Source organism: Spodoptera frugiperda, chromosome 12 (genome assembly GCF_023101765.2).
Source record: "Spodoptera frugiperda isolate SF20-4 chromosome 12, AGI-APGP_CSIRO_Sfru_2.0, whole genome shotgun sequence".
In the NCBI taxonomy this organism is placed as follows: Eukaryota; Metazoa; Arthropoda; class Insecta; order Lepidoptera; family Noctuidae; genus Spodoptera; species Spodoptera frugiperda.
Window position 1 is genome coordinate 8527263 of NC_064223.1, and position 25416 is coordinate 8552678.

Sequence of the window (25416 nt, forward strand, 5' to 3'; positions counted from 1 at the left end):
CTGTTACATTCATTACATTACCTCAGTGGAATATTTAAACGAAGGACCTTAAATCTGTTTCGTGTAATAAAATTATATTAAGGCCTTTTCCATTGTTTCTGGATTGTCAGAAGGTAGCCATATTACGTAGATAGATACCACTTCTAGCTAGTAGTTGTCACAGTTGCATGAAATGTGAGGGGTGCTTAATGCCTGTAGGTCCATCAGATAAAGATTCTAACTCTAGGCAATGCATGTGTATCTAATAAAATAGTTTACATTGGCACGATCACTCAACTTTTTTTGGTGAAAGCCGCGACCTGACTGACTTATGAACCTCTCATACATTCCAACATTGTTTGTTTTTTAAGTCATCTTAGTATTCATATAAAAGGGTTATTTTAAAATTTTTGTTTTAATTTCCGACTGATAGATTAATTTAAAACATTTGACACATACTTTTTTTTACAGAATTAACAACTTTCGACGATATATTATTTATTTGAAATGTCGTGTGACGTGCCCTGACGTAGCTAGCTCCCATTTCTAAACTTAACACATTAAACGCCATGGGGGGCAAAAGTGACAGGCGCTAGCGAAGGATTTGCCTTCAACTGATTCTTGTTGGCAGTCAATGTATTAGTTTTGTCCAAGTATTTTTTCATTATATGACAAAATAAAAAATACGTGTCTAATATTCTTTAAATTATTTATAACTGACGCACTTAATAGATTTTTAATTTTCATACTATGGTATGAAAATTAGAAAACGCCCGAATACTGATATGTTACTCAATTTTAAGTTTACCAGCACCAAATGTAGCTGTTTCTGTCAATTATAAGCGAATATAGGTAGCAAAACTAGCCTGAGTACCTACACTTAAAATAGTAGCGTTTGAGTATTCGGACAATAGTGCACGCAGTCGATGTATAAGCCAATTCTCGCAAATAATTGTACAAGTTCCGTATGATAGTGGGCGAGCTTATTGCCAATAGCTATAAAAAGAAAGTACACGGGCAAACACGGGGTACAATTCAAAATTTGAATTCGATCCGTTATCCCTTGTGTGTGAGTCGCGAACGCGACCACTCCACCGAGGTATACATATAAATAAAAAACTCTAATTTTAATTAATTATATATTTAGGTATATCAACTGTTTTACATAAGTACATAATAGAATAGATATTGAAATTAGAGAATGCAGATCTCGCCAATTTCGAGAACTCGCGAATTGGTAGTTTTGTTTGTTTTTTTCTGCAAATAATCATTATGTTTGGATCAATTAGGAAAACTTAACAAGATTCATTTATTATCACTTTTTTATTGTGTATTGCAATAGTAAGATTCTGCCCAAAGTTACCGGCACGAAGTAGGAGGCAGAACAGAAGCTATTTTTTTATGAATTTAAGTAGTTTACTACTTATACTTGGCAGTAAGTAACTATCAAGCAAGAATTGAAAGTAACAACCAGTCTTCTCTTCTAATATCAAACAAAATTGCTTTATCTAGTTTATATCGCGAAATCTCGTCCATTTTTTCTAAGAATTTATGAATGAGAAACGAGATTGCATTCCCTAATTGAAATAATATAGGTACTAATAAACACACTATGGACTTTTTTCAGTTATACATTGGCAACCCAAAATAAGTCTTAAGTATATTCACTAAAGTAAATAACATCAATTGACAATCTATATTATATTGATCATGTAAATATACCATTTACTCCTAAAACTATTTAACCAAAGTACTCATAATAAGGTTAGCACGTAAAAATTAAATTTGAAATAGAAAATGTCACCAGATTTTTGTATAATTACTATAAACTTAATCACTAGGGGACCAAAGCTGAGGACTGACGCTATTGTGACACTCACTTACAAGAATATAACAGAGTTCATTTTATGTGTTGATAGTTCATGCTAAATAAATAGCTTGCAATCCATTGAAACTACTTAGATTCGATTTGAAAATCCATTTAGTCCCCACTTTGATATTGTCACAAAAACTTTTAGTAAAACATTGTTCACTAGTTCTTCTTGATGTACTGCTTGACAATAGCCACGCTGTAGGTGCGGGGTCAGGCGAGATGTGAGAGGTCGTCCAGCTCGGGCGGCGGGGGCGCCGCGCCGCCGCGCGCGAACACCGGCTTCGCCACCACCGACACCGGAGCCTACACATAACAAAACACCCTTGAATATGCGCATTTAACATACTACCTACAGCTATTGTATTAAATGCTTAGTAGGTTTATTCTCAGATTGTTACATGCAAAGCATGCACGCATTTTTTTGTTAAAAAATATCACTTCACATCCCGTCTAAAATTATAGGAATATTCACATCTAGTCCAGGAATCTCAAATTGTGGGTAGTTAAAAAGTATATAGTTCTTCACACTAACCCAAAAAAAATAATCTTAAATTCAAGTATTCTATAATGATATATAATTATATTACTTTTGACTGTAACGCCATCTGGATCAATTTCAGTTCCATCCAAATATACTATAACTAAAGTCCATAAAATATAGGATGATCTTTGTGATACTGACATTTGTTGGGTTGTCAAGATATAAAAAAATTACGATAGTTATTTAGTGTCAGCTTGGAGATGTCATGCAACACGTCACTCAAAGGTCTCATTGGCGGTGACACGTGCATTGGATGGCTCGAATCCCTACAATATGGTTGAGTTAGTCCAGAACTACTGATTCTAATTGAATAATAATTTTACTGGCAAGCGGTCACGTGAGATCTTCCTATACTTTAAGGACCCTACTTACATTTGGATTGGTTTTAGAACCGTTTTTCACGGCAATGTTACAGGCTGAAACACGATATATGAGTAAACAAATTTCATCAATGAAAATAAAAAATATAGTAGGTACCGATCCAATACTCGCTTCATAGAAAAATCTTTGATCACGAATTCTGTAAATGAATTGAAACATATATCTGCACATTATTATGTTATAAAAATGAATACACAGCAGTTTACTAAATACAGACATTTGTTAAATCATAAAGCAGATCTGATAAGATAGCATAAATAAATAGATAATCAGGACGTGCTTTTGTTGCAATCATTCTTCTACGATTGTTCATGTCGACCAAGCACCTATTTACAAATGTAACTGTTGGTTTATTATATTTTTTATAGAATTAATTATACCCGTCTACGATTAGCACATTTATATTATATCTAGTAAATCTAGTAACTATAAGACTTAAAAAATATCCTCTCTGAATACAATAAATACGATTATAATCAGATTAATAATGTTGAAACAATAAAGTAACGTTAACTTAGTCTAAGAAACTAAACATAATTACGATTATAATAATTTAGCATGTAGCAAATACAAAGAGGAGATGTCATAATTGGATTTCCCTTTAACATTACGGGGAGTGCGGAACGTTACAAATCACGCCTCTCTCTATTTTTCATCTAGCGATCCCATACTATAAAAACGTTGCCAATTGTTCACATTTTAATATGTCTCTTACTGACCGCTTATAATCTATCTACACCTTTTTACTCATATTATTGGGCATAGCCGTTCTTTTTTGTGACAGTCCCCAATCAGATTATGGCATCTCGTGTTTGTACTTACTTCATGTAATTAGTGCCCGTAGAGGATGTGGAGAAGTAGTAGAGGTACGCACCTGGCTGACGTGCGCGGCGGTGAGTGCGGCGGGCTGCGCGGGTGCGGCGGGCGCCAGGTGGTGCGGCGGCTGCACGCCGACGACCACGACCTTCTGCGGCGCGCCGCCCGCCGGCCCGCCCGCCGCGCCGCCCGCCGGCCCGCTCGTCACCACCACCGACTACGCAGACATGCACTACGTCACTACACCCACACGACCACTCACCGCTACTGCCTACCACGACAACCACCACACTCGCTAACTACTGTCCGTCTTTGCCAGTTATGTGAATGCACTGGTATCCAAAACATAAGTTAAATTTTCCTTTGAGTACCAGACTCTTGTATTAATTAGTCTTACACGTCGTACACTATTATTGTACTTATATCTTTGATAGTAAATTATTCTTATTTAAATATTCTGTATAAAATTGGATTGGATTGCGATTATGTATTATGCTTACACAATCACTTTCATACATACTCTACATCTTTTCCTTAATTACCTTCATATACTGGACAGTTCCAAGAGCAACAGAGATGATTTGATCACTACTTTTAAGGGGGGAAAACCATACAATGACTTATCCCACCTTGGGCGAGGCGTTTTCAAGGCTAGAGGCATTTTTAGTAGATCCATAGACATTATTGGCAGTGAACCATTTGCTGTCTTATACATAAAATCTTCCACAAGTAAATCTTGTGTTCATTTCCAGAATATGACAGCATTTATAATATAAAAATTTACGGATAAATGCATAAACATAATTTCACTTCATAACTCTTGAAACATGTTCGTGCTAGGACTGACATAACACATGCAGTTCTTTTTATTCATGCAAACATATGCAAAGGTCGCACTCTTCACAAAGTCACAAATACAAGTGTTGACAACTAACTAAATGTTTAAATTAAAAACATTAGCAATGTGTACTATACCTGCACATTCTGGCTGCGGACGATGGCAGGCTGCGAGCTGTGTACGACGATATGGCCGCCGCTAGCTGGCTGAGCCTAGTAAATAAACAGGTCTTTGTCAATGAAAACATTGGCGTTAAGGCATCGTTCACTCAAAATGTACTATCCGCCACCGACTGTGAGTATGCTCACTGTTTGCCCCAGTGTAAACGTCGACTCACTCTGCATTACGCGTTCTCACCAAGTCGACAATACGCTATAGCGTACTGTCGTATGCGCTACATGTGTGAACTAAAGAATAGCCAATTTAATAAGCTGTTACGTTTGGCAACGTAATCAATTCGCGGCCGCCGTGCCGACGCGTACCTAACCTATACGATCATCGGCCACCGTAAGGCAGTTGTCCCACCGGCAACGATGAACGAGTAACGAGTAGAGCTAGAACTAGAAACGAGTTAAGCGAGACGTGGCGAGCGAGTGTGTAGTTCTGATATTTGTGTAGCTCGGCTATAAGCGAGTGTGCGAGTGAGGCGGGCGATTACTCGCACTACGATACGCACTGTAGAGAAATGACCACTGGTTGCTCGCTCGGCGTGAGTTTTAATCGCTTGGCGAGTGTCGCCGAGCGAGTGTTATCTTTCATAGCTCTTGTCGCTCAGCGACAAACTAGTGAAGCGAGCACTCGCCGGCAGTGTGAACAGTCAGCGATCAACTATTTGTATATGCATCTCTTTTGTTTACACGGAAAGTATATCTATTGTACGTTTCTTGAGCGAGAAAATAGCCGATAGTTAGTCGTTCACTCGCCGTTGGTGGGACAACTGCCTAAGACAACGACAACCCACCGCGTAAAAGCCTGTATATGGAGCGTATATGATATGGAAAAGCGATAAAACTATGTAACGCGCGCTCACAATCAGCGACCGACAATAAGTTTGGTGTGAATGATGCCTAATGGTATCACCCTTGTTTTTTAATTACTTACTACTGAGATGGTAATTGACAATTTCAGGTTGTCAGCAAATTATACTATATTGTAATATAGACAGCACAGTTTTGTTAATGTGCAGTACGTTAGCTGTGCATTCAAATATCGTATATTATGAAAGGTAAGGAACACGAACTTGAATTTGGCTCCTTTATAAATTGCATTAGTACTTACACTGACCATCTGTGGCGCTTTTTGCTGGGACACAATGACAAACTTCTGTGGCGGCGGTGTAGAGGGCGCGGGCGACTGCGGCGCCGGCGCAGCACTGATCACTACGTTACGAGTCGCTATCGTCTCTGTTAATCACAAATTGTAGTAAATATACATAGGTAGACAAATGCACTAAAATGTAAACCAAGACATCGACCACAAATGGGTTTCTGGCCATCTTGGTGTGTGCCATATTGATGACTTGGAACTGATATCTTGATAGTATCGATTTAATTCCTTTTCCAATGCTTCCAAATGAGTTTTTATACCAGATTTTAAATTTTTACTCAGCCTTTGATTATGAATTACTTCGGATAGAGGTGAAAAAGAATTCATTCACATCAGGTATCTTCATTTACCAAAATTGAAATTTTGATGATAACATTTGTCTCCGCCTATCTGGGGGTATGCCCCCTGGTTGGGAACTCCTGCTATAGACTTATTTGACAGATGTTTTTATGCCAGTGTAGAGGAGGTAAACAGAAAATCAGTTATGGGTGTAGTAGCGTTATGTTTAATAGAAGAAGATGGAAGATTATAATCTTCTACAGCTAGTCTTCTCAATTATTTTCAATTAATGAAGTATGTCTCACGATAGTTATTATACAAAGTTAAATGAAAGTGTTGTTCAAGTACCGCACTCACCGACAGTCTTGGCGCCGTGCGAGATGTGCGAGGTGTGGTGCGAGGGGGACGGGGAGGGCGCGGCGGGCACCAGTGGCGGGGTGCACGTCACCACGGCCACGGCGCCGCCACCGCCGCCGCCCGACGGGGACGAGCGGATCTTGCTCACTGCCTGCTGCAGGCTCGGGCCCAAGTATCCGTAGTCACGTCTGACAAGCAGCACACATTATTGTAAAATCACCAGCTTACACTTTGCTTTCCAATCGCAGTAACTCTCCTGTTTTATATGAGAATAAAACAGAATGAAAACGTTAATACCACCTTGTAGCTACCTAATTAGCGCCATCTAGTGAGTACAAAATGAGAACTGCAATAATAAGTACTAACTTGTATTCTTCTGGCAAGTCCGGTGGCTGGCGCAGCTGGCGTACGACGGGCGCCAGTACCTTGAGCAGCTGATGTTTGAGGTTGCCGGCCGCCAGCCGGTCGGCGCCGCCCAGCCCGCTCAGCGCGCCCTCCACGCGCTCCCCCAGCCATCGCACCCGAGGCAGGATGAACACCTACCGACACAATAAGTCATATAACTAGGGTTCCTGATTACTCGAACTTAGCAATTTCGGTTTCAATAATGAGCTAAGTCAGAAGTTTTCCTTTCTAATAAAATTATCAAAATCCACTTACTTTAATAACTTCTGGCCCAAGTTCGGCTAAACCTTGAACTGCTCCGTACAGAGACGCTAGAGGCGTTTTTTCTGATTCCTTCATAGAGGTAACCATAGATGGGCCCACGCCCGTCTCGTTGTTGGTCTGCGACGGACATTGAAGGGCTTTGGCGAATAACCTGATAATAAAATATAAATAGGTTTTTTTTACACCAGCAATATTCAGGCGTCTTCCTTGGAACCTATAGCGCCGTGTCAGCCTTTAGTGGTTGATGTTAGTGGAAATTTATCTTTCACCGCTTTTAGAACGGCAGTAAACGTGTTAAAGAACTTAGGTAATAATATGCACATATTTACTATTCAGCATTTTATACCTGGTAACCCTTGTCTGTAGGTTGTTGGTAGATGTGTTGAATGTTTTGCAAATCTGCGCCATGAGCCTGGCGGCGAAATCGCGGAGAGCCCAATGGTTGTCCATCTCCGGACGTAGACAGAGCTGCCGCGACACGATGCACGTCGACACCGACGGGATCAGCTCGTGCAACTGTTCATAAACAGTTCATTCATTCACAGAAAGAAGAAAAACTAAATTTAGAACTAATAAACTAGTAAATAAAATATTAATCCTCAGAAACACGAAAATGTAGATTATACTCACATACTTCTCCAGATACAGAGATTGGTTGTCAAGCAAAGCTTTGACCATGCGCATCAGGTATATAAGCAGTGCAAGATTATTCTGCACAACATTAACTTTGACGCCTTCAGATATAAATGTGCACATTCTCGGTAACATCTCGTGAAGGCCAGGGTCACAAGCCAGAGACTGCAAAGCTTCCTGAAATAAACAGTGTATAATATTTAAAATTAATTTTAAGTACATATGTAAACTGATGTACACAAATAGTTAATATTTGAATTTGAAATTCTATACAAACAGTTAAGTTATATTTGTGTACAGTTCATCAAGTCTTGAGTTAAATATTAGTTCTTATTTCTAATTACGTAGTTTCTAATTTAACTTTTCCTTAAAAATCGATAATAGGTAAAATGAATGTAAGATAAATGACAAGTACCGCACGGCGTCCTTCATCACTCCCCACGCAAGCTTCAGTGATTTCTTTGTAGTACAACTGTTGTTCCACACTCAGCTCGTGGGTGGCTAGCTGCTTCACATGCACCGACTCTGAGGCCTTCAATCGAGCTGCTTTACCACACATAGGTTTACCTGAAATATTACAAAAAAATACAGAAGAATACATACATATCACAAGTTTCTTAACATTGTAAACCTTTAATTTAAACAAATGCAAAATTATAATGATGAAATCTTTCATAATTAATAAAGTATTATTCAAAAATATTTGGACTAAAATCGATTTTCATTAATTGTATGGAATGGAGATTTTTTCAAAAACAGATAGATCCAGAGATTTTGAATTACGAGCAATTATTAATTTCAGCCATAAAGAGTAAAAAATAACATGCACTAGATTACAATTACAAAAACTTTAAATAAGAAAGATCTAGCCAAGTTTAAATATTTATACTTTAAAAAAATATATAGAAGTATTAGCAGTTACCAACAGTATCACATTACAATAAAAATAATTGTCTTTAACTTTCAAGTCTCTAAACTATCTGGAATATACTATTTTGATATTTATAGACAGATAAACAGGTAATGGTGAATTTTTAACACACTTAAAATGGGAGCCCATGTCATGTATCCCATTACTAACAACAGTTTAAATATGTGACTTAGAATCACTCCCAAGTAGTTGAAAAGACTAGCCCCTTCTGTGATCATTACCTACCTATGACCAGACCGTGCGGTCTGGGTGTAAAATGTAAAAAAAAACTGTTTACATTTATTATGGTTTGAAAGGAAATTAATTATTCAAAATTAGGTAATACCCAGTAAAAATATCAAAATTGAACCATTTATATATTTTTAGTTTAGTTTTATTGATATAGGATCTTTGAAAAGCCTTTTTGTTTTGATGTCATTAATCATCAATATATATATCTCTATGTGATCTCATGCCATTTCAGAAGTTCTTGAGATATTATTATATTTTCTGATCCGGTAATTACAAATTATAATTATTTTAGCTCAATATGACTTAGGAAACAGTCATAAATAGCATCCGATCTTATTTACCTCTCACTACATGGCAGCTGTCACAGTTGGCCTCTTAAATTATGGCTATAAGTATTCTTAATATTTAATTAATAAAACTAGCAAATTCTAAATATGCAGTAACTGAATATAATACCTACTTTCTATTTTTATTGTTTTGATTAAATCTTTAAATATGTTATAACAAAGATTTACACTGGCAGGTATGAGCAAGAGCCCTGAGCCAGAGCCATAAGCTGAACAAACATGATATTCTTATGATAATTTGGTAATTCTCAATTCTATAAGTATGTCTTGCACATGCCATTCAGTGTGCATGCACTTCACATAGACTTACATCATTGATATGCATCATGTATAGACATGTGAAATAAAATCCAAAATGTCAAAATACAATTTGCTTTCAGTCAACTAAAATCATTATAGTTTTGTTAGGAAAATAATATTTTGTACCTGCTGCATCCTTATTAGTAGGTTTGCTCAATTTGCTGATAGGGTCAACTGATTCCAGTTTTTGAGCTTCTTTGGATAATGGAGGCGGGTTTTCTGGAACTGTAGGTTGAACACCATCTACACTCAACCAATGAGCACGTACTGATACATCCAGAGGTATTTTTGGTGGAGGAGCTGACAGTATGTCTGATAAATCTACTTCTTTCTCCTCCACAAAATGCAATTCCCTTCCTCCACCTGATGCAAATCTAAACGGCAATGAATCTGGCTGAATAAATCCATATTGGCACTGCAATAAAAATTGTATAATTGTATTTACACTTACACTGGTACTAACAAATTATTATTAAAAACCATATTGTACTTTGCACATCAACACAACTAATCTTCAAATGCCAAAAACACAGAATGCTTCAAATTTCTTGAAGAACAAAATTAAACATTATACTATTACAACAATATACAACAGAAGAGTTAATACAGACTGCTTTCATGTTATATGACTGATATGAGATTCCAATGCCTTAATTAAATATAAATACTTTAATCATACCTCAATATTTTTGATCTTCAAAGCATTGTCTATATCAGTTATGGACAACTTTTGTCTCTTGGAATGATGCATAAACTTCATACTATCCTGTACTATAAGTTTTAATCGGTAGGTAACATCGTCGGCCAGTTCTTTAGCAGCGTCATCGCCCAAATTTGCTATGCCTATACTCTCAGCAATAGTTTTCATAGAATCCACCGACATAGAAGAACCATAGGCAAACTCTGAATCACCCATACTTTCAAGATATTATAACCGTCCTGCTAAAACAATTCTAATTGTTTTGTGTCTAGAGACTTCATTTAATTTATTTTTAAATCATCATCTTTATGACTAAAAGCATTACAAACCAATTCCGTAATTGCAAAGATTTAATAATATCCATAAAGTTATTCAACGTTCGTGCTATTTGCGTGCAGAAATAGAGAAATAATGATATTGATAGTTAAATCCTCTAGAGCTAACCATCAACTGAATAATATAACAAATAAAGAAATTAATTATAAATCCCGAAATACAGTAAACACTTCACATGTATACAGACATGACATTATTTGATAGATTGATGTTGATGACAACGCCGTGACGTGACATCACTGTCATCTCTTTTTTTTTTTAATCTGATTACGGGTATTTTTAGTTACCAACGTGACATGCAGTCGCCGCGGGGGATAAGTCAGTCACACTAGTCACGCTTTTATAATCACGTTTAGATTTTTCTGATAAATAATAATAGATAATTTAGATAATTATCCTTGCGCTAGGTTTTTTATTTCAACATCTTTGTTCAGAAAAACCCAAATAATAGATTATCTATCATTTATGAAATTAAACAAGCAATTTTAGATTAAATAAACTTTTCATACGTCTGTACTACAACTTTACTACTGTCGTAGCACGAGTACTAGAGCGACTAAATAGATTTTTTAATTAACCTTATAGCACAATATCATAATAAACACTGTATAATGTAACCTAGTATCCTATATAATACAAGTACAAGTAATAAGTATACAAGTTACAAGTATTCCTGTATAATACAAAAAGTCATACTAGTCATTCTCCTTGTCTCCTCTTATTCCATGATACAAAGGCAAGGCTTTAGATTCTAGGCGTTAGATTCTTTGATCGTTTTTTTAAATTTCTAAAGGCGCTACCAGTGTAGCCAACACAACAAACTCTTGAAAAGCAAGTCTTGCCAGTTGTTTTTCCCAATTAAAATTAAGGGTAAATTTTAATCTGCTGTTGCTTAATCTGGTTGTTGTTTGTCGATATTGTTAGTGAATGTTTTACATTGATTTTTCTTTTAAACAAACATATACGTATTGTAAAGAACACGATATAAAAATAATCCAATTTGGTTCAGTAGTTTCAAAGTTATGCGCTAATATACATTTTGTTATTTATATTTATTTCTACAGATGTAAAGTTAAAACACGTTAGCAATCAACTAACTTGTTGTAAAATAATGTTTATTACATATAAATACCAAATCATAGAATTCTCAATCCAATCCGATATTTTATAAAATAATTTATGGGTAATAATAATTTATTAGTGCCAACACTGAATATGAAAATGACGAACACCGAATGCCGATCTATTTGCCCCACGCGATTTTTTCTTGTGTAAGGTGGTTCGAGGTTTGTTAGATTAATAACTTTGGTGAATAGTTTGAAAATGTATAGAAATAAAAAAGACGTGGATAAACATGTGGAGAATTTGTTATCTAAATTGTCTGCGAAAGAGGTAAGTCAAACAAGATCGTTGCTAAAAAATTCAAGGATCATGTATGTGCAGCATTTTCTAACAGTATTTGATTATTTGCAGTTTAAATCAAGAGCTTATTCTGTAGCTCGACTTTATTTCGAAGTGGGGGATTATTTGAGTTGTCAGAAATATGTCGAGCAATACCTTACCCAAAAAGACAACAACGCTGCGGCGTACAAACTTCTTGGACAAGCTTTGCAGAAAATGGGCATGAAAGAAAAGGCCTTAGAACAATACAAGGCGTCTTTGGACATCGACCCTGCACAAACTAGTACCATATTAGACAGTAAGTAATACCTATGTACTATTTTTTTTTATTATGTGTAGATGACATTTCACATTTTGTTTGGTTATAAGGAGTTATCAGGTGTATTCAGATAAAATAAGTTAGATTATATTTATGATCGGATACAACATCTTATATAAACCAAATCATAAGTTTTTGATTTCATTTCATTAAGTACCTGTGTGGAATACACCTACCACTATAAATACTAGTCCATTTCATGTAGGTAGGGTTATGTTTAGCTTTGGTTTGGTATAAACAAATTAAAACCACTGTAACCTTCCTGGATAAAAAAAAAATGGACAATTTTATGGTGTCTTATTATGTTTGATCTCAAATAACTACAATCATCATGATTTTAAACTATAGTGGTTGATGCATGATTAATAAGTAGCTAAGATAGGCAAAAGTAAAAAAAAAAAATTCAATGCTTTACACCTGATATGTAATTGGAAGCTAACCTATTGCCATTTAGAACTTTTAAACCCAGCCTGAATGAAAATAATGAAAATCCAATAAACCTTTGCCTGATCTGGAAATCTAATCTAAGCCTCTTGCTGGGAAAGTATACTACTTTCAATAGATGATAACACTTCTATGTGTGGTTATAATTGTTAATTTGTTTCAGTTTGTGAACTTCTTGCTGATGATGAAGTTATTATTGAACCAGGTAGAGCCAAGTACTGGTGTGAAAAAGCAGAAGCCACATTTCCCAGGCACCCAGTTACATTCAGACTAAGGGAGAAACTTATATCTGTTTCTAACCCAGATCCTGAAGCACTAGTTGAATTACTACATTCTGAATTGGCAATAAGGCCAAAGGATGCATTACTTCATGCACGCTTATTGAAACATTATCTGAACATCAATAAAGTTAAAGAAGCATTTGAACATGCATGTGATGTGGAGTTTGGACGAAAACCATTTATAAACACCTATGGTTGGTATGAAATTTTGAATGATCTACTGAAGCACAACTCACTCAATACCAGTGACTGGCTTTATCACTTACTTCTCCTAACTGTGAAGGAACGTATTTGTTTGTTGAGTATTACTGAAACACCAAGTGGTACATCCAAAAGCTTAGTTGAATCTAATGAGCTTCTTCATTCTTATGATCAGGCTATTGAGAGTGTTTCACGTTCTGGGGCCTCTCCTGGCTTTGCAGAATTCCATAATGCATTGCTACAACATCATAAAGGCCAAATTGCCTTTCATGCTGCAACATTTTTGCTAAAGAAAGCCAAAAAAGACCAAATGAGTTGGAGAGATGCTATCAAGCATGCTTCCCCACTTATGTTAGTAGCTTGGCAAGCCGTACCTTTAGATTCGAAAGTAAATTGGCTGAAAAATGCCCCTGAGAAGCAAATGATTGCAGTACATCGCTGGTACTCAGAAGGAACATACAGATGTTCCCAGGCTGGGCATTATTTACTATCAAATATTCAAGATAAAAATCAATCATTCCTTGATCAGGTTTCTCAATGTTATTCTGGTACTCACTGGAGAGACAAGCAGTACAAGCGGATCTTTTCCAGTAAAGGTCATCTGGATAAAATGAAATCATCTTACTTTGCATCAAATGCATTTGCTCCACCTGTATTGAGACTTCCTAGAAGATTAGAAGTTGAATGTTATGATAGTGATGCTCAAAGGGAATATGGTAGTTCCCTACACCATTTTGTTTGGACATTATTGAATTATAAAAATTATGCACATTTCAAATGCACTCTTTTTGATATGCTCACATACAATGCAACAACTTGTGGACCTGAGACATTGAACAGATCAGATATTCATGCCTTTTTGTATTGTGCAACATTAACAGCCAGCCAACAAATATCTAAAAAAGATTCCTATGTGTCAAGTGAAAGACCACATACACTTCCAGCTAGCATTACTGATCTTTTGTGTCCTCTCACTCAAATGAAATGGTGGGATTGTGCTTATAAATTCAGTCAAAACGAGTTGGGGACTGAATTAACTGACATACGTGCCACATTGAGCCGTGGCATAGAAGTTGTGAGGTGCATTGACAATCATGGTCTTGATCCAGAGCTATTATGCATTCTTGGGCGCATATTCAGTGAAAGAGCCAAAGCAACAACAAATGTAGATGAAAAAAATCAACTGGAAACAAGGGCTGGGTTATATTATTCTTCAGCTGTACCATTATTAGAAAAATTGAAAAGCAAAATTGTTGTCAAGTACCTTGACAAAAGAATGTTTGATTATACACACAAAGAATTAAGCTCCAAAGAACTACATGCTTTACTTGAAGAATGCAAACTATATGTAGCAGTCAGCCATTTTAGTGAAGGTGAATATGATAAAGTTATTGAAATCCTTTCCAACTTAAAGTCACCACAGGCACTGTTCCACCTCAGCCAAACCTATAAAAAAATTGCATTAGAAGAAAATAATCTGTCCCGTGATTCTGAAGCAATGTCTAAATATGCAGCATTATTGGCTAAAGCTAAAATGTTCGCTTACAAAGCTTTAGACCGGCTAAGGGACAGTGAACCTAATAAAAATCATCCTTTATACTCTGACACTCAACAACTAATTGAAGATATAGAAATCCAGATGAATAACATTGATCCTGATTTTGCTACGGGTACTAGAGATGGCGATGGGAAATTTTCGTCAGATGACAATGTTTCAGGAGAAAGCGAACATTTACCTATCAGAGGAAACTCTCATTTGTTCCGAAACTTAAGTTCCACACCCAAAGCTTCTCACAATGCTAATGCTACAAATTATCGAACTGCCATGGACTCACAAATATTAGAAAATTCAAGAGTAGACCAAAAGTTTTTGGAAAGAATTGAAACTGAAATTAAGAATTTGCAAAAAAGAGATACTACTATTAGTGACTTTATGGAACAAACACGAAACTGGTTTGATGAAAATCGTAAAATGGGTAATCAAATTATAAGTACTATTCATTCAAATATGCAAAATACTACAGACCAATTTAAATTGCTGAAGATATCAGTTGATCAAGTGAAGGATCAGATAGATGAATGTAGAAATGAATGTAAGGATGTTAGCGAATTAAAGAAGCAGGTAGTAGAGCTCAAAAAGGAAGTGGGCAAACTGAAAAAGGCTTCTTCTGAACAGACCATTGATGATAGTGATTTGTATAACCTAGACGAAGACTACAGAACAAATGATAGTGCATCATCATTTGCAACTCAGTTACCATTCACACCATCTCAAGTGATTCCCTCTTTCAATCAACGTCTTGTCCCGCCTTTCCCTGTGCCACCTAACCCATATCAACTTTACAATCAAAGCTTATATAATTTATATAACCAGTATTCCCAATTCGCGCAGCCTTCCTCAGTACCAGGGACCCAGCCAATGTTTGATCCAACTAGAGCCCAAGTAAACTATCCCGGTGTTTATCCAACGCCAGATCAAATGTATTTAGATGTTGCTCATTTGGTTCCCCCTAATTTGTCAGCTGCCTCGTCGGTGCAACCAGCGCCGGTGGTACCTCCGCTGTCAACCGTACCAACAATGTCAAGTGTAACATCTTCAACAGCAGTATCTGTTACTGTATCCAAAGTAACTTCTGCTGAATCTAAAGACATTGCAAAATCATTACCTGTCAATGTAGTCATTACATCTTCAGATCCCTTGCCAACATGTACGACAACACCGGCACCAATTCTAAGTGTGACAATACCACCAAAACATATTAAAGGCGGTACTCCTCATAATTATCAAATACAACTCCCAGCAACTACTGATACGAAAGTCGTGTCACCTCCAGTGTTTGTTTTCCCTGCTCAAAGTAACAAAGCTGCAACCACAAGTTCTAATTCAGTGTCCAATTGGAATCAATCATCAGTATTCAAAACTACTCCCATATCTTCAACCTCCACATTCAGCTCCTTACTTAACCCTTCACTAACGGCACCGAAGCTTGGTGGGGACACACTTGATACTTCAAAGTCAGTAGTTGATGGAATGTTTTCTGGTAGTTCACCGAATACTAGTCTCAATAAATCAAGGACATTATCGGAAAGAAGTAATACATCTGTGGAAAATTATGACCCTTGTCCAGATTTTAAACCTATCGTGCCCCTACCTGCTGAAATTAAGGTTACTACTGGGGAGGAAGATGAATATGTGATATTTAGCTCTAGAGCTAAACTTTTCCGTTTCGTGGATAAACAGTGGAAAGAAAGAGGTCTTGGTGAAATGAAATTGCTCAAACATAAAGTATCAGGAAAAGTTCGAGTTCTTATGAGACGTGAACAAGTCCATAAGATTTGTGCGAATCACATAATTACCGCAGAAATGGAAATAAAACAAATGATGAATGAGGCTAAAGCCTATTTTTGGGTTGCCAATGATTTTGCAGATGAGACTGTTGTTTTAGAAAAGTTCTGTATCCGGTTCAAAACTGCTGATATAGCTAAAGATTTCTACAATGCCTTTGAAAAAGCTAGACAGGAAGCTCTAATGAATAAAACTCTGAGTCCAGTTGCTCCCAAAGTAGAAGATGTAAAAACGACGACTGCAAAGGTTACCAGCCAAGTAACTACATCTGTCAAAGATACCAGCAATCAACTTACACCAACAACAACAACTAAAACTGTGGTTGGCGGATTTACATTTAGCAGTACACCAACTTTCAAGTCTGTGGCTGATGATGTTAAACCTGAAATGAAATCCCAAGATGTTACTACTACTAAAGCTAGTGTATTTAGCGGTTTATCTTTTAAAACCAGCAACAGTTCACCATTTTCAAATTTATTTACTAAAACTTCTTCACCTGACACCAACACTGCCAATAATACTGCTCAGGATACAGAATCCTCAAAACTCAATACGTCGGACCAGGTTGAAGAATATGAACCAAATGTTGAATTTAAACCTGTTGTACCTTTGCCTGCTTTAATTGATCAAAAGACTGGCGAAGAAGATGAAAATATACTGTTTGAACATCGCGCAAAACTTTTGAGGTTTGATGCTGCTGCCAAAGAATGGAAAGAACGTGGACTCGGCAATATAAAGTTACTTGTCCATAAAGACAATATACACAAAGTAAGACTTCTAATGAGACGTGAACAAATAATGAAGGTCTGTTGTAATCATGCAGTTACCAATGAAATGATTTTCCAAAAAATGCCCAATTTGGATAAAGCTGTAACTTGGTGTGCCAAAGATTTCTCAGAAGGTGAGTTAGTGGCAGAGACATTCTGTTTGCGATTTAAGACCATTCAGCTGTGTGATGAATTCATGGAAGCTATTAAATCTGCCCAATCCAAAATGAAAGATGAATCAAAGGCTGCAAAGGAAGAAAAAAATGCTGCTAAGCAAAACAATCAAACTGGTTTTGGTGATAAGTTTAAACCCAAAGCTGGCTCATGGCATTGTAATGCATGTTATACTAATAACTTGGAAAGTTTTTCAAAGTGTGCTTGTTGTGAAACACCAAAACCAAACAGTGCTGCAAGCACCAACGCTACTCCTGCTGTTACAAACACAGATACCGAGAAACCTGTAGCTACAGGTTGGGGAGATAAATTCAAGCCCAAACCTGGTAGCTGGGAATGCAGAGACTGTTTTGTTCGAAATGAATCTAGTGTTGAAAACTGCAGTGCTTGTAATAGCCCCAAAGATCCAACCAAACCTAAGACAGCTGTCAAACTTACATCAGACAATGCACCCAAATTTAATTTTGGGATACCTGCTACAAATAACAATGCAGAGCAAAAGCCTACTTCAATAATTCCTGTATCCAGTCAGGCCTCTTCCGTTACTACTGGTGGTGACTTGTTCAAAACCAGTGCTCCAACTTGGGAAGCCAATAACAAAGCTCCCATATTTGGAACAGGTTCATCTGGGACACAATTTAAGTTTGGTGTGCCTCCAGCATCAAATGATACTAAAGCAAATGCTGGAGCCACTTCCATTTTTGATGGCACTGGTGCACATAAATTTAGTTTTGGTATACCTCCAAGTGATACAACAACTAACCCAGTATCTTTCGGGGAACAGAAGGCTGCAATCAATAATTCAGTGACTGATACACTAAAGAGCTCTTCTGAAAATCAGGTTGTTGACTTTAGTCTTAAAAAGAAGGAAGATCCAAATACTTCAGTGAAACCAGCACTACTTCCCACACCTGTGTCTGACAGTTCATCTAGTGTATCCTTTGGATTCAAAGAAAGTGGTACATTTGACTTCGTATTTAAACCTAAGACACCTACGAAAGGTAAAAGTCCTGCAAAGTCTCCTCATAGCCAAGCTGACGGTGAAGAAAGTGATGGAAATGAATATGCTGCAGAAGATGAATGCCATCATACTTTCACTCCTGTAATACCTCTCCCGGACAAGGTAAGCTTTTATGTAGTACGACAATTATGTATATACACATAATTATTAGTATTTATAAATTAAATAAAAATACTGCATACCTTCATGGCAAAGTTACACATAATGCCACAAGATAAAATGTACATCTACATTTCACTAATTTTGTTACTAGTCCCATGTAATAAATAGGTGATGAGCCTATTGCTAGATAACGAGCACAATTCCGGGCTCTGTGTCATTAGAGGAAATTTTATCTATTTTATATATAAATCCCCGACATGGGAATCATCAAGTCCGTTGCTTGATTGCATTATTTACTAAGATAACACAATTATATCCCAACTAATTTGAGAAATTTATCTGTAGAAGTCTATTAAATACATTTTAATTATTTTAGATCGAAGTCGTTACCGGCGAAGAAAATGAAACTGAACTTTATGGACAGTTAGCAAAGTTGTATAGATTTTTATCAGGAGAATGGAAAGAACGTGGAAAAGGAATTGTCAAGATTCTAAAACATAAAGATACAGGAAAATTGAGGTAAGCTTTAATATTTGCATTTAATAACTAAAATTAGTAAATAATAATTATGTTTTAAATATTAAAACTTCTTTTTTTCATATTGCAGGGTAGTTATGCGGAGAGATCAGGTCTTAAAAATATGTTTGAATCATGCTTTGACTTCAGAAATTATTTACAATGTTAAAGATGAAAAATCTTGGCAATTTGTGGTGAATGACTTTAGTGAAGGTGAACTAAACTTAGAACATTTCTGTCTTCGATTTAAAAGTAAAGAGGTGGCCTTAGAATTTAAAAATGCAATTGATAATGCACTCCAGGGAAAATCTGTTGGTAAAAATGAAGCAAATGATAAAAAGGAAAAAGATGAAATTGATGATGTCGTGTTTGTAAGCGAAATCCAAGCATCTAAAGAAGACAAACAGAAAGCCAAAGAGTTAATGCTGCCTGAAAATTTCTTCACTTACAAAACTAAAGAACCATGCCAAGGATGCCGTGGATGCAATGATAGTGAAGATTCCTCAAAATCTGAAAGTAATTCACAATCTTCTACATCTACAAGTGAAACAAATGTAGCAGCTGCAAACAAATCGAATCTTCCTACGTCAGAACAAAAACCAATAGCATCAGCATCAACTACAAAACCACTTTTAACCAATTCAAGTACTCCTGTAAAAACTATGCCATCTATTTTCCAAAGTCCCACTAATTCTTTATATGGGACTCCAAGCAATTTTGAGAAAACTGCTGATACATCTATTTTCCGCACGCCACTTGGCTCAGCTGCATCTAACATGAAAACCCCAACATCAGCAACTTCACAAAGCAGTTTAGATAATACTTTCACTAATAAGGAAAATACATTTATTCAAAAGCCGAACATATTCTCAGGATTTGGTGGCTCAGAGCAGTCAACATTATTTGGAACTCCTCAGAACAAAACTACTTCTATATTTGGCAGCAGTGACGCTCAAGGATCAGTAAGCTCAAAGAACTCACTACTGGCCCCACCCAAATTAAGCAATATTAATACTTCAAATCAAAATGAATCCCGTTTTAACTTTGGACAGTCGAAATTCGTATTTAGTGATTCAAATCAAACACCAACCACAACAGGTGAAACTGGGAAATCTTTCAATAAGTCAGTTTTAGAATTTTCTGCTCCTAGTATGAAGACAGATAATGCTAAGGTAAAATCAATATTTGGAGATGATAAGGGGCCTGAAAATTTGTTTGCTAGTGTAAACCAAGGAAGTATTTTTGGACCTGGCGCTTTAGCAAACAGTCAACCCAAAACTGATACTAACATATTCGGATCAGCTGCCATGTCAGCCTTTGGTAGTATTTCAACTCAAAACTCGATATTTGGAAGTGGAAAGTCATTGTTTGGGACATCAAATCAAGGAGGAATGTTGAGCGCAGGTGGGAGTGACAATCAAAAGAAAGATGGGCCTTTGGGTGCTGGTGTCATTCAAAAACCTAATGACGCAACTAATAATCAGTCTGAGAAGAAAGAAATTCCACTTAAGGTTGATAGTAATCTTACATTTGCGGCTCTATCATCAGGCAGTGGACCAGCTTTTAATATGAAAACTACACGTAAGTTTCAATTTATAAAAAGTAATCTATATGAAACTACTGGATCTAGGAAGCTGAAACTTAGCAAGTATGTTCCTTGGTGAGCACTCTACAGAGTAGCACTAAGAAACGATTTTCCTAAGTTGCTGACAAAAGCTAGTTTCTAATTTTATTGATGTCATATAGACTAATTTGTCATTATATTATGTAAAAGCTCAAAATGTCAAAAACTGGCGTACTCAGAAACATTTAATGATTACTTGAACTATTCCTTACTAACAATTTTGCTGTGGGCTTGGTTAAGTAACCATTAAATGACTGAGTATGGCTGTAGGTACTATCATCATTATTCAAATTATTCTTTTTCATTAGAATTTGGTAAAAGAGGCCCTAAGTATTAGTAAAGATTAACATTTGTTTTAATGTATCACATCATTCAGCACTGTTTCACTAGTAGACATATTTATGATTTTTTATTTTTAGAACCTGATTTCAAATGGGAAGGGGCTGGCCAACAATTATTCAATGCAAAACCTAATAAAAACTCTGGAGATAAATCAAAGAATGAGAGTGGCGTAGACGACGACGCAGTCGCAGAAGAGGAGTATGACCCTCACTATGAGCCAATTGTACCTCTACCTGAAAAGATTGTGGTCACTACTGGTGAGGAGGACGAGGTGAGTGTAACAATGATTTTATCTATTAAGAAATACTAATATTATACTACAATAATTACTAAATTAATATTATCTATTAAAGGAAAAAATGTTTGGAGAGCGATGCAAATTATATCGCTATGATGACAAGTCCCGCGAGTGGAAAGAACGAGGTGTCGGTGAAATGAAAATATTATTCCACCCAGAGAGGAAGACTTACCGGTTACTACTGCGTCGGGAACAGGTGATTACTTAATCGATAATAATTTGCTACTTATTTTTAGTTTTTGCATTTAGGATTCATAAAATCATGTCACATCTATACTAATATTATAAAGCTGAAGAGTTTGTTTGATTGTTTGTTTGTTTGTTTGAACGCGCTAATCTCCAGAACTACTGGTCCGATTTGAATAATTCTTTTTGTGTTGAATAGTGCATTTATCGAGGAAGGCTATAGGCTATAAAACATCACGCTATGACCAATAGGACCCAAGCAGAGCGGGTGAAACCGCGCGGTAGTAGCTAGTTAAATATAAATATGACATGTCACGTCACATAAATTCTCATCAAAGTCATCATTAGGATTGCTGTTCCGACAATTTTATAATTATGTTGGTTCAATAACAGGTCCACAAAGCGGTGCTGAATATGCTTTTATACATGGATTTGGAACTACTACCAATGAAGAACTCGGATCGCGCATGGACATGGGCCGGCCGTAACTTCGCTGAAAACTCAGCGGGCGAGCAGGAGACACTCGCAGTCCGATTTAAGTCTGTAGATCTAGCCACCGCCTTCCACGACAAAATTGTCGAATGTGTGAGGGTAAGGAATACTATTGAATTTATAGTTAATACCAATTTTAGTTCTGGGAAGTATGTATATTAATGAGCTGTTCGATTTTATTAAAATTCTCAGAGTTTATACCACCAGCGTCAGATAAGTCTTATTCTAATGATAACGTTATTATTTACTCTCGTATACCCAAAATGCATAATGTCTTATCCTATGAATAATGTCTCATCCTATATACGAGAGATAAAATTTATACAGACGATTTTGAAGGAGTAAGGCGCTATTCCTTGGTTTAAATTGGTGGTTAGGCTATCAGCTGACTGGCTGTTTCTGTCAATCGTGAGACTATACTGACTCGATTATATTATCTTATCTATACTCGTTAAGAATTCTTAAAAGATAGACTTTTTTGTAGATCTTTTTAAGAGCTCCATTTTCGTCATATGTACATTTCGCGCACGCGAAAAACATATTTTACGACGTATTCGAACGACTTCTTTGCCAAAAACCGTGATATCTCGGTGAACATAACATACGATATTGTTAAATTATAGATATAAATCTTCCTCAGAAAGCCCTCTTTGCAACATTTCAAATAGGAACATTAAACACATATTGTAGGTTTTTATACATTTTAAAGATGTGAGTTTTTTTTTAGAAATTACAAGCTGCGGCTGCCCAAGCCGTAAGAGAGGTAAATGAGTTGAAAGAATCAGAAACCTTTGATAACGTGTCGCCACTAAGATTACCGAAACATTTGCAAGAAAGCGCACGCGCTGACAATGCGATAACTGCGGAAGTCATTCAAAGGACGTCAGGTTCCTCAAGGCAAGATACCAGTGCAAACACCAACGATAGCAAACCGGCGGCCGTGACGGAAGAATTCCACCAAGACTATGAACATCATGAAGGCCACGAGGATCATGAGGACCATGAGGACCATGACGATGAAGAGGAAGACTATGATTATGATGAATATTATAATGAGGTGCGTATTTTATCAACTTAACTCAAACAAACGCTTTAAAATTCTTAAAGCGTTTTGATAATAGCATATCAATATTATCATGGATTCTGTCAATCCAATCAGTTTTATGTTACACCACTACACTGGTGGAAATAAATATCTACTTTGAGTAGAGGAATTCTAATCAATTTCTTACGTTAAGTTTATTATCGAGTTATGTTACTTTGTAACAATTTAAAGTTGTAATTAATAATTTCGGTTAATTAACAACTATTCAAATTGTCAAAAAGCCGTTTAAGCTTGTAATAAGTACATTTTCGACGAAGGTACAGAACAAACTTTTCAAATACATTAACGACAATATTTTTTAGGACGAGGAAGAATCAGCACCTTACTACACATGCGACGGTGAGGCGATAGTTCGGCAGGGTAACAACGAGACCACCTGTTCCAACGCCCACATACAAGTGCTGTTTGACCAAGAGATTTACTCGCCCAAGATCTTAGTTACCGACTCAGCTACCGGGGAGATATTAGCTGATATGCTCATTTACACTGATACTGAGTTTCAGGTATATATAATAAAATCTTTCTTTACGATCAGGTTTTTAAATTAGTCATCTACAACTTTCTCTTTAATATTAGCTGTATTTCTCGTAAATTTATAGTTTACGAGAAACTGATTTTCATGTTTTTTTTTTTTATAAGATGTCTGGAGACTCCTGCGCATGGTCAGGCACGGACTACACCAGTAATGACCCAGTAGACAAGACTGTCACGGTCAACTTTTATGACAGCGAGACAGCAATGCAGTTCTACGATAGTTGTGAGGTATGTACAATTTATTATAATAATTACCGAATATAGGTATTGCGTGCGCGATGTAGATAAACCACAATGAAAGATTGCATCCTCTTTTTACCGACTTCTATAGAAGAGGAGGTATGATTGGATGTTTTGTTTTATTTTTATTTGTTCACCGGCGGAGCAATCCACCAATTATGAAACAATTTATTTTTTTGTTTGAATGGTTATACTGAGCGGATCTTTCGAAAATTGAAACTGTTTCTATACCTTAAAAAATAATTTGTTTCAGACAAGCAAAGCTGCGACATACGCGTCTACAGATCCAGTATCGTAAATAATATGTCTAATTAAGTAATTAACTTGAACCGTAGATTAAATTCCGTATTGTTTTTTTATTAGAAAATGTATAGACTGGTTTTTTACGATATCTTTATTTTGAAGTTACTGTGAAGTCTAGGTGACTATAAATTTGACCCTTTTTGTTTGTTGAGAAACCAATTTTGTTAACTGTTTTTTATTATTATTTAGATCTCATGAAACCTAAAAGTGTTTATTATCATTTAATTACGTTGAAAAGAATCATTCAGTAAGGACAATTATGATATCAACAATGCTTGAAATAAGTGCTTGCTCGTATAGATCTTTTGGTACAGTAGAATGAACTACAAGACTTGCAGTAGATTGGATTTAATGGAAATGTAGCTTTTGTTCAGACTTAAGCCAACTGGGCTATATAAATAAGTGCTTATTAGTAAATTTATGCTATTCTTTGAAAATTATGAAAGTATAACATATTATAGTGCACGAAAGAGATCTAACCAACACTTGTTGACATTTAAATGTAAATGATCACTTTGTTTGATGACATAATATTTATTGGATAATGTTATTAAAGGAAATGTTCCTAATTTGGTTAGGTCTTTTTAGATGTGTACGTAATGGAGGTACGAGTGATTGCGACTGGTTGTTTAATTAATAATTATGTCACTCGTAGCTTCATGTTTGTTAACGGGGCAAACTTGATTCACGTAGTTCTCGCATCTTATAATATTATGATCTATTCTAAATTATGAACAATGTATACTTCTTGTAAAATAAATCATGATACAGTGCATGTGAAGATATTATAGATGTTTGTGAATTTCTTGAATTAAGAATATTAATTTTTAAATATTTTTTTTAAATGAGAAAAGGATGTTTGCTATGGAATTTTGTTATTTAACTAAGTGATACTTAATATAAAGTTATGAATACCTAAGTGTTTACTATTTCCTTTTCTCATTTAAACTGTGATCTTAATATTAAACTTATTATCTGAGAATGGAGTGTAATAAATGAAAAGTCATCTAAAATTAACGTTTTTCTTTTATCTCTTAACTCATTATAAACCTTTTAACAACGTTTCTGAATAATCATACATAATATAAAGTAAACATTTTTCATACTTCTATTTTCCTTGTCAAAAAAGTTTTAGGCAAAGATTAAAATTTAGATAAAAATAATTTATGTCGCCCAAATTCAG

At 36.0% G+C, this 25416-nt stretch overlaps 2 protein-coding genes across 6 annotated transcripts; one reads left to right on the plus strand and one right to left on the minus strand.

Annotated features, from left to right (window-relative positions):
• Window positions 1-1104: 1104 nt before the first annotated feature.
• Window positions 1105-10748, minus strand: LOC118262633 (transcription initiation factor TFIID subunit 6). Of its 5 annotated transcripts, XM_050697195.1 has the most exons (13): window positions 10531-10748; window positions 10181-10440; window positions 9628-9916; window positions 8108-8259; window positions 7690-7869; window positions 7406-7575; window positions 7051-7210; window positions 6757-6929; window positions 6391-6578; window positions 5707-5831; window positions 4566-4640; window positions 3649-3807; window positions 1105-2155 (listed from the first exon to the last, which is right to left on the minus strand). In XM_050697195.1, the coding sequence occupies exons 2-13, from the start codon at window positions 10415-10417 to the stop codon at window positions 2063-2065; spliced, it is 2001 nt and encodes a 666-aa protein (XP_050553152.1). In that variant the 5' UTR covers window positions 10418-10440; window positions 10531-10748; the 3' UTR covers window positions 1105-2062. The 5 variants fall into 5 exon arrangements, with proteins under 5 accessions (XP_050553152.1, XP_050553153.1, XP_035430052.2 ...); XM_050697196.1 differs by having other exon boundaries at window positions 5713-5831; window positions 10181-10748; XM_035574159.2 differs by having other exon boundaries at window positions 10181-10748.
• Window positions 10749-11744: 996 nt separating this feature from the next.
• On the plus strand, window positions 11745-25246 carry LOC118263103 (E3 SUMO-protein ligase RanBP2). The gene is made up of 12 exons (XM_035574893.2): window positions 11745-11929; window positions 12011-12236; window positions 12865-18593; window positions 18970-19112; window positions 19201-20690; window positions 21153-21346; window positions 21429-21569; window positions 21953-22150; window positions 22779-23108; window positions 23459-23659; window positions 23796-23918; window positions 24184-25246. The coding sequence occupies exons 1-12, from the start codon at window positions 11861-11863 to the stop codon at window positions 24226-24228; spliced, it is 8889 nt and encodes a 2962-aa protein (XP_035430786.2). The 5' UTR covers window positions 11745-11860; the 3' UTR covers window positions 24229-25246.
• Window positions 25247-25416: the final 170 nt, after the last annotated feature.

What these genes read in the sequence shown, in the direction of transcription:
- LOC118263103 (XM_035574893.2), top strand. Translation starts at nt 11,861, where the DNA reads ATGTATAGAAATAAAAAAGACGTGGATAAACATGTGGAGAATTTGTTA. An exon ending in AAAGATACAGGAAAATTGAG is followed by an intron (nt 19,113 to 19,200) that starts GTAAGCTTTAAT and finishes TTCATATTGCAG; the next exon opens with GGTAGTTATGCGGAGAGATC. An exon ending in TTTTAATATGAAAACTACAC is followed by an intron (nt 20,691 to 21,152) that starts GTAAGTTTCAAT and finishes TTTTATTTTTAG; the next exon opens with AACCTGATTTCAAATGGGAA.
- LOC118262633 (XM_050697195.1), bottom strand. Translation starts at nt 10,417, where the DNA reads ATGGGTGATTCAGAGTTTGCCTATGGTTCTTCTATGTCGGTGGATTCT. An exon ending in GTGATGAAGGACGCCGTGCG is followed by an intron (nt 7,870 to 8,107) that starts GTACTTGTCATT and finishes TGTTTATTTCAG; the next exon opens with GAAGCTTTGCAGTCTCTGGC. An exon ending in CTCTGTATCTGGAGAAGTAT is followed by an intron (nt 7,576 to 7,689) that starts GTGAGTATAATC and finishes GTTTATGAACAG; the next exon opens with TTGCACGAGCTGATCCCGTC.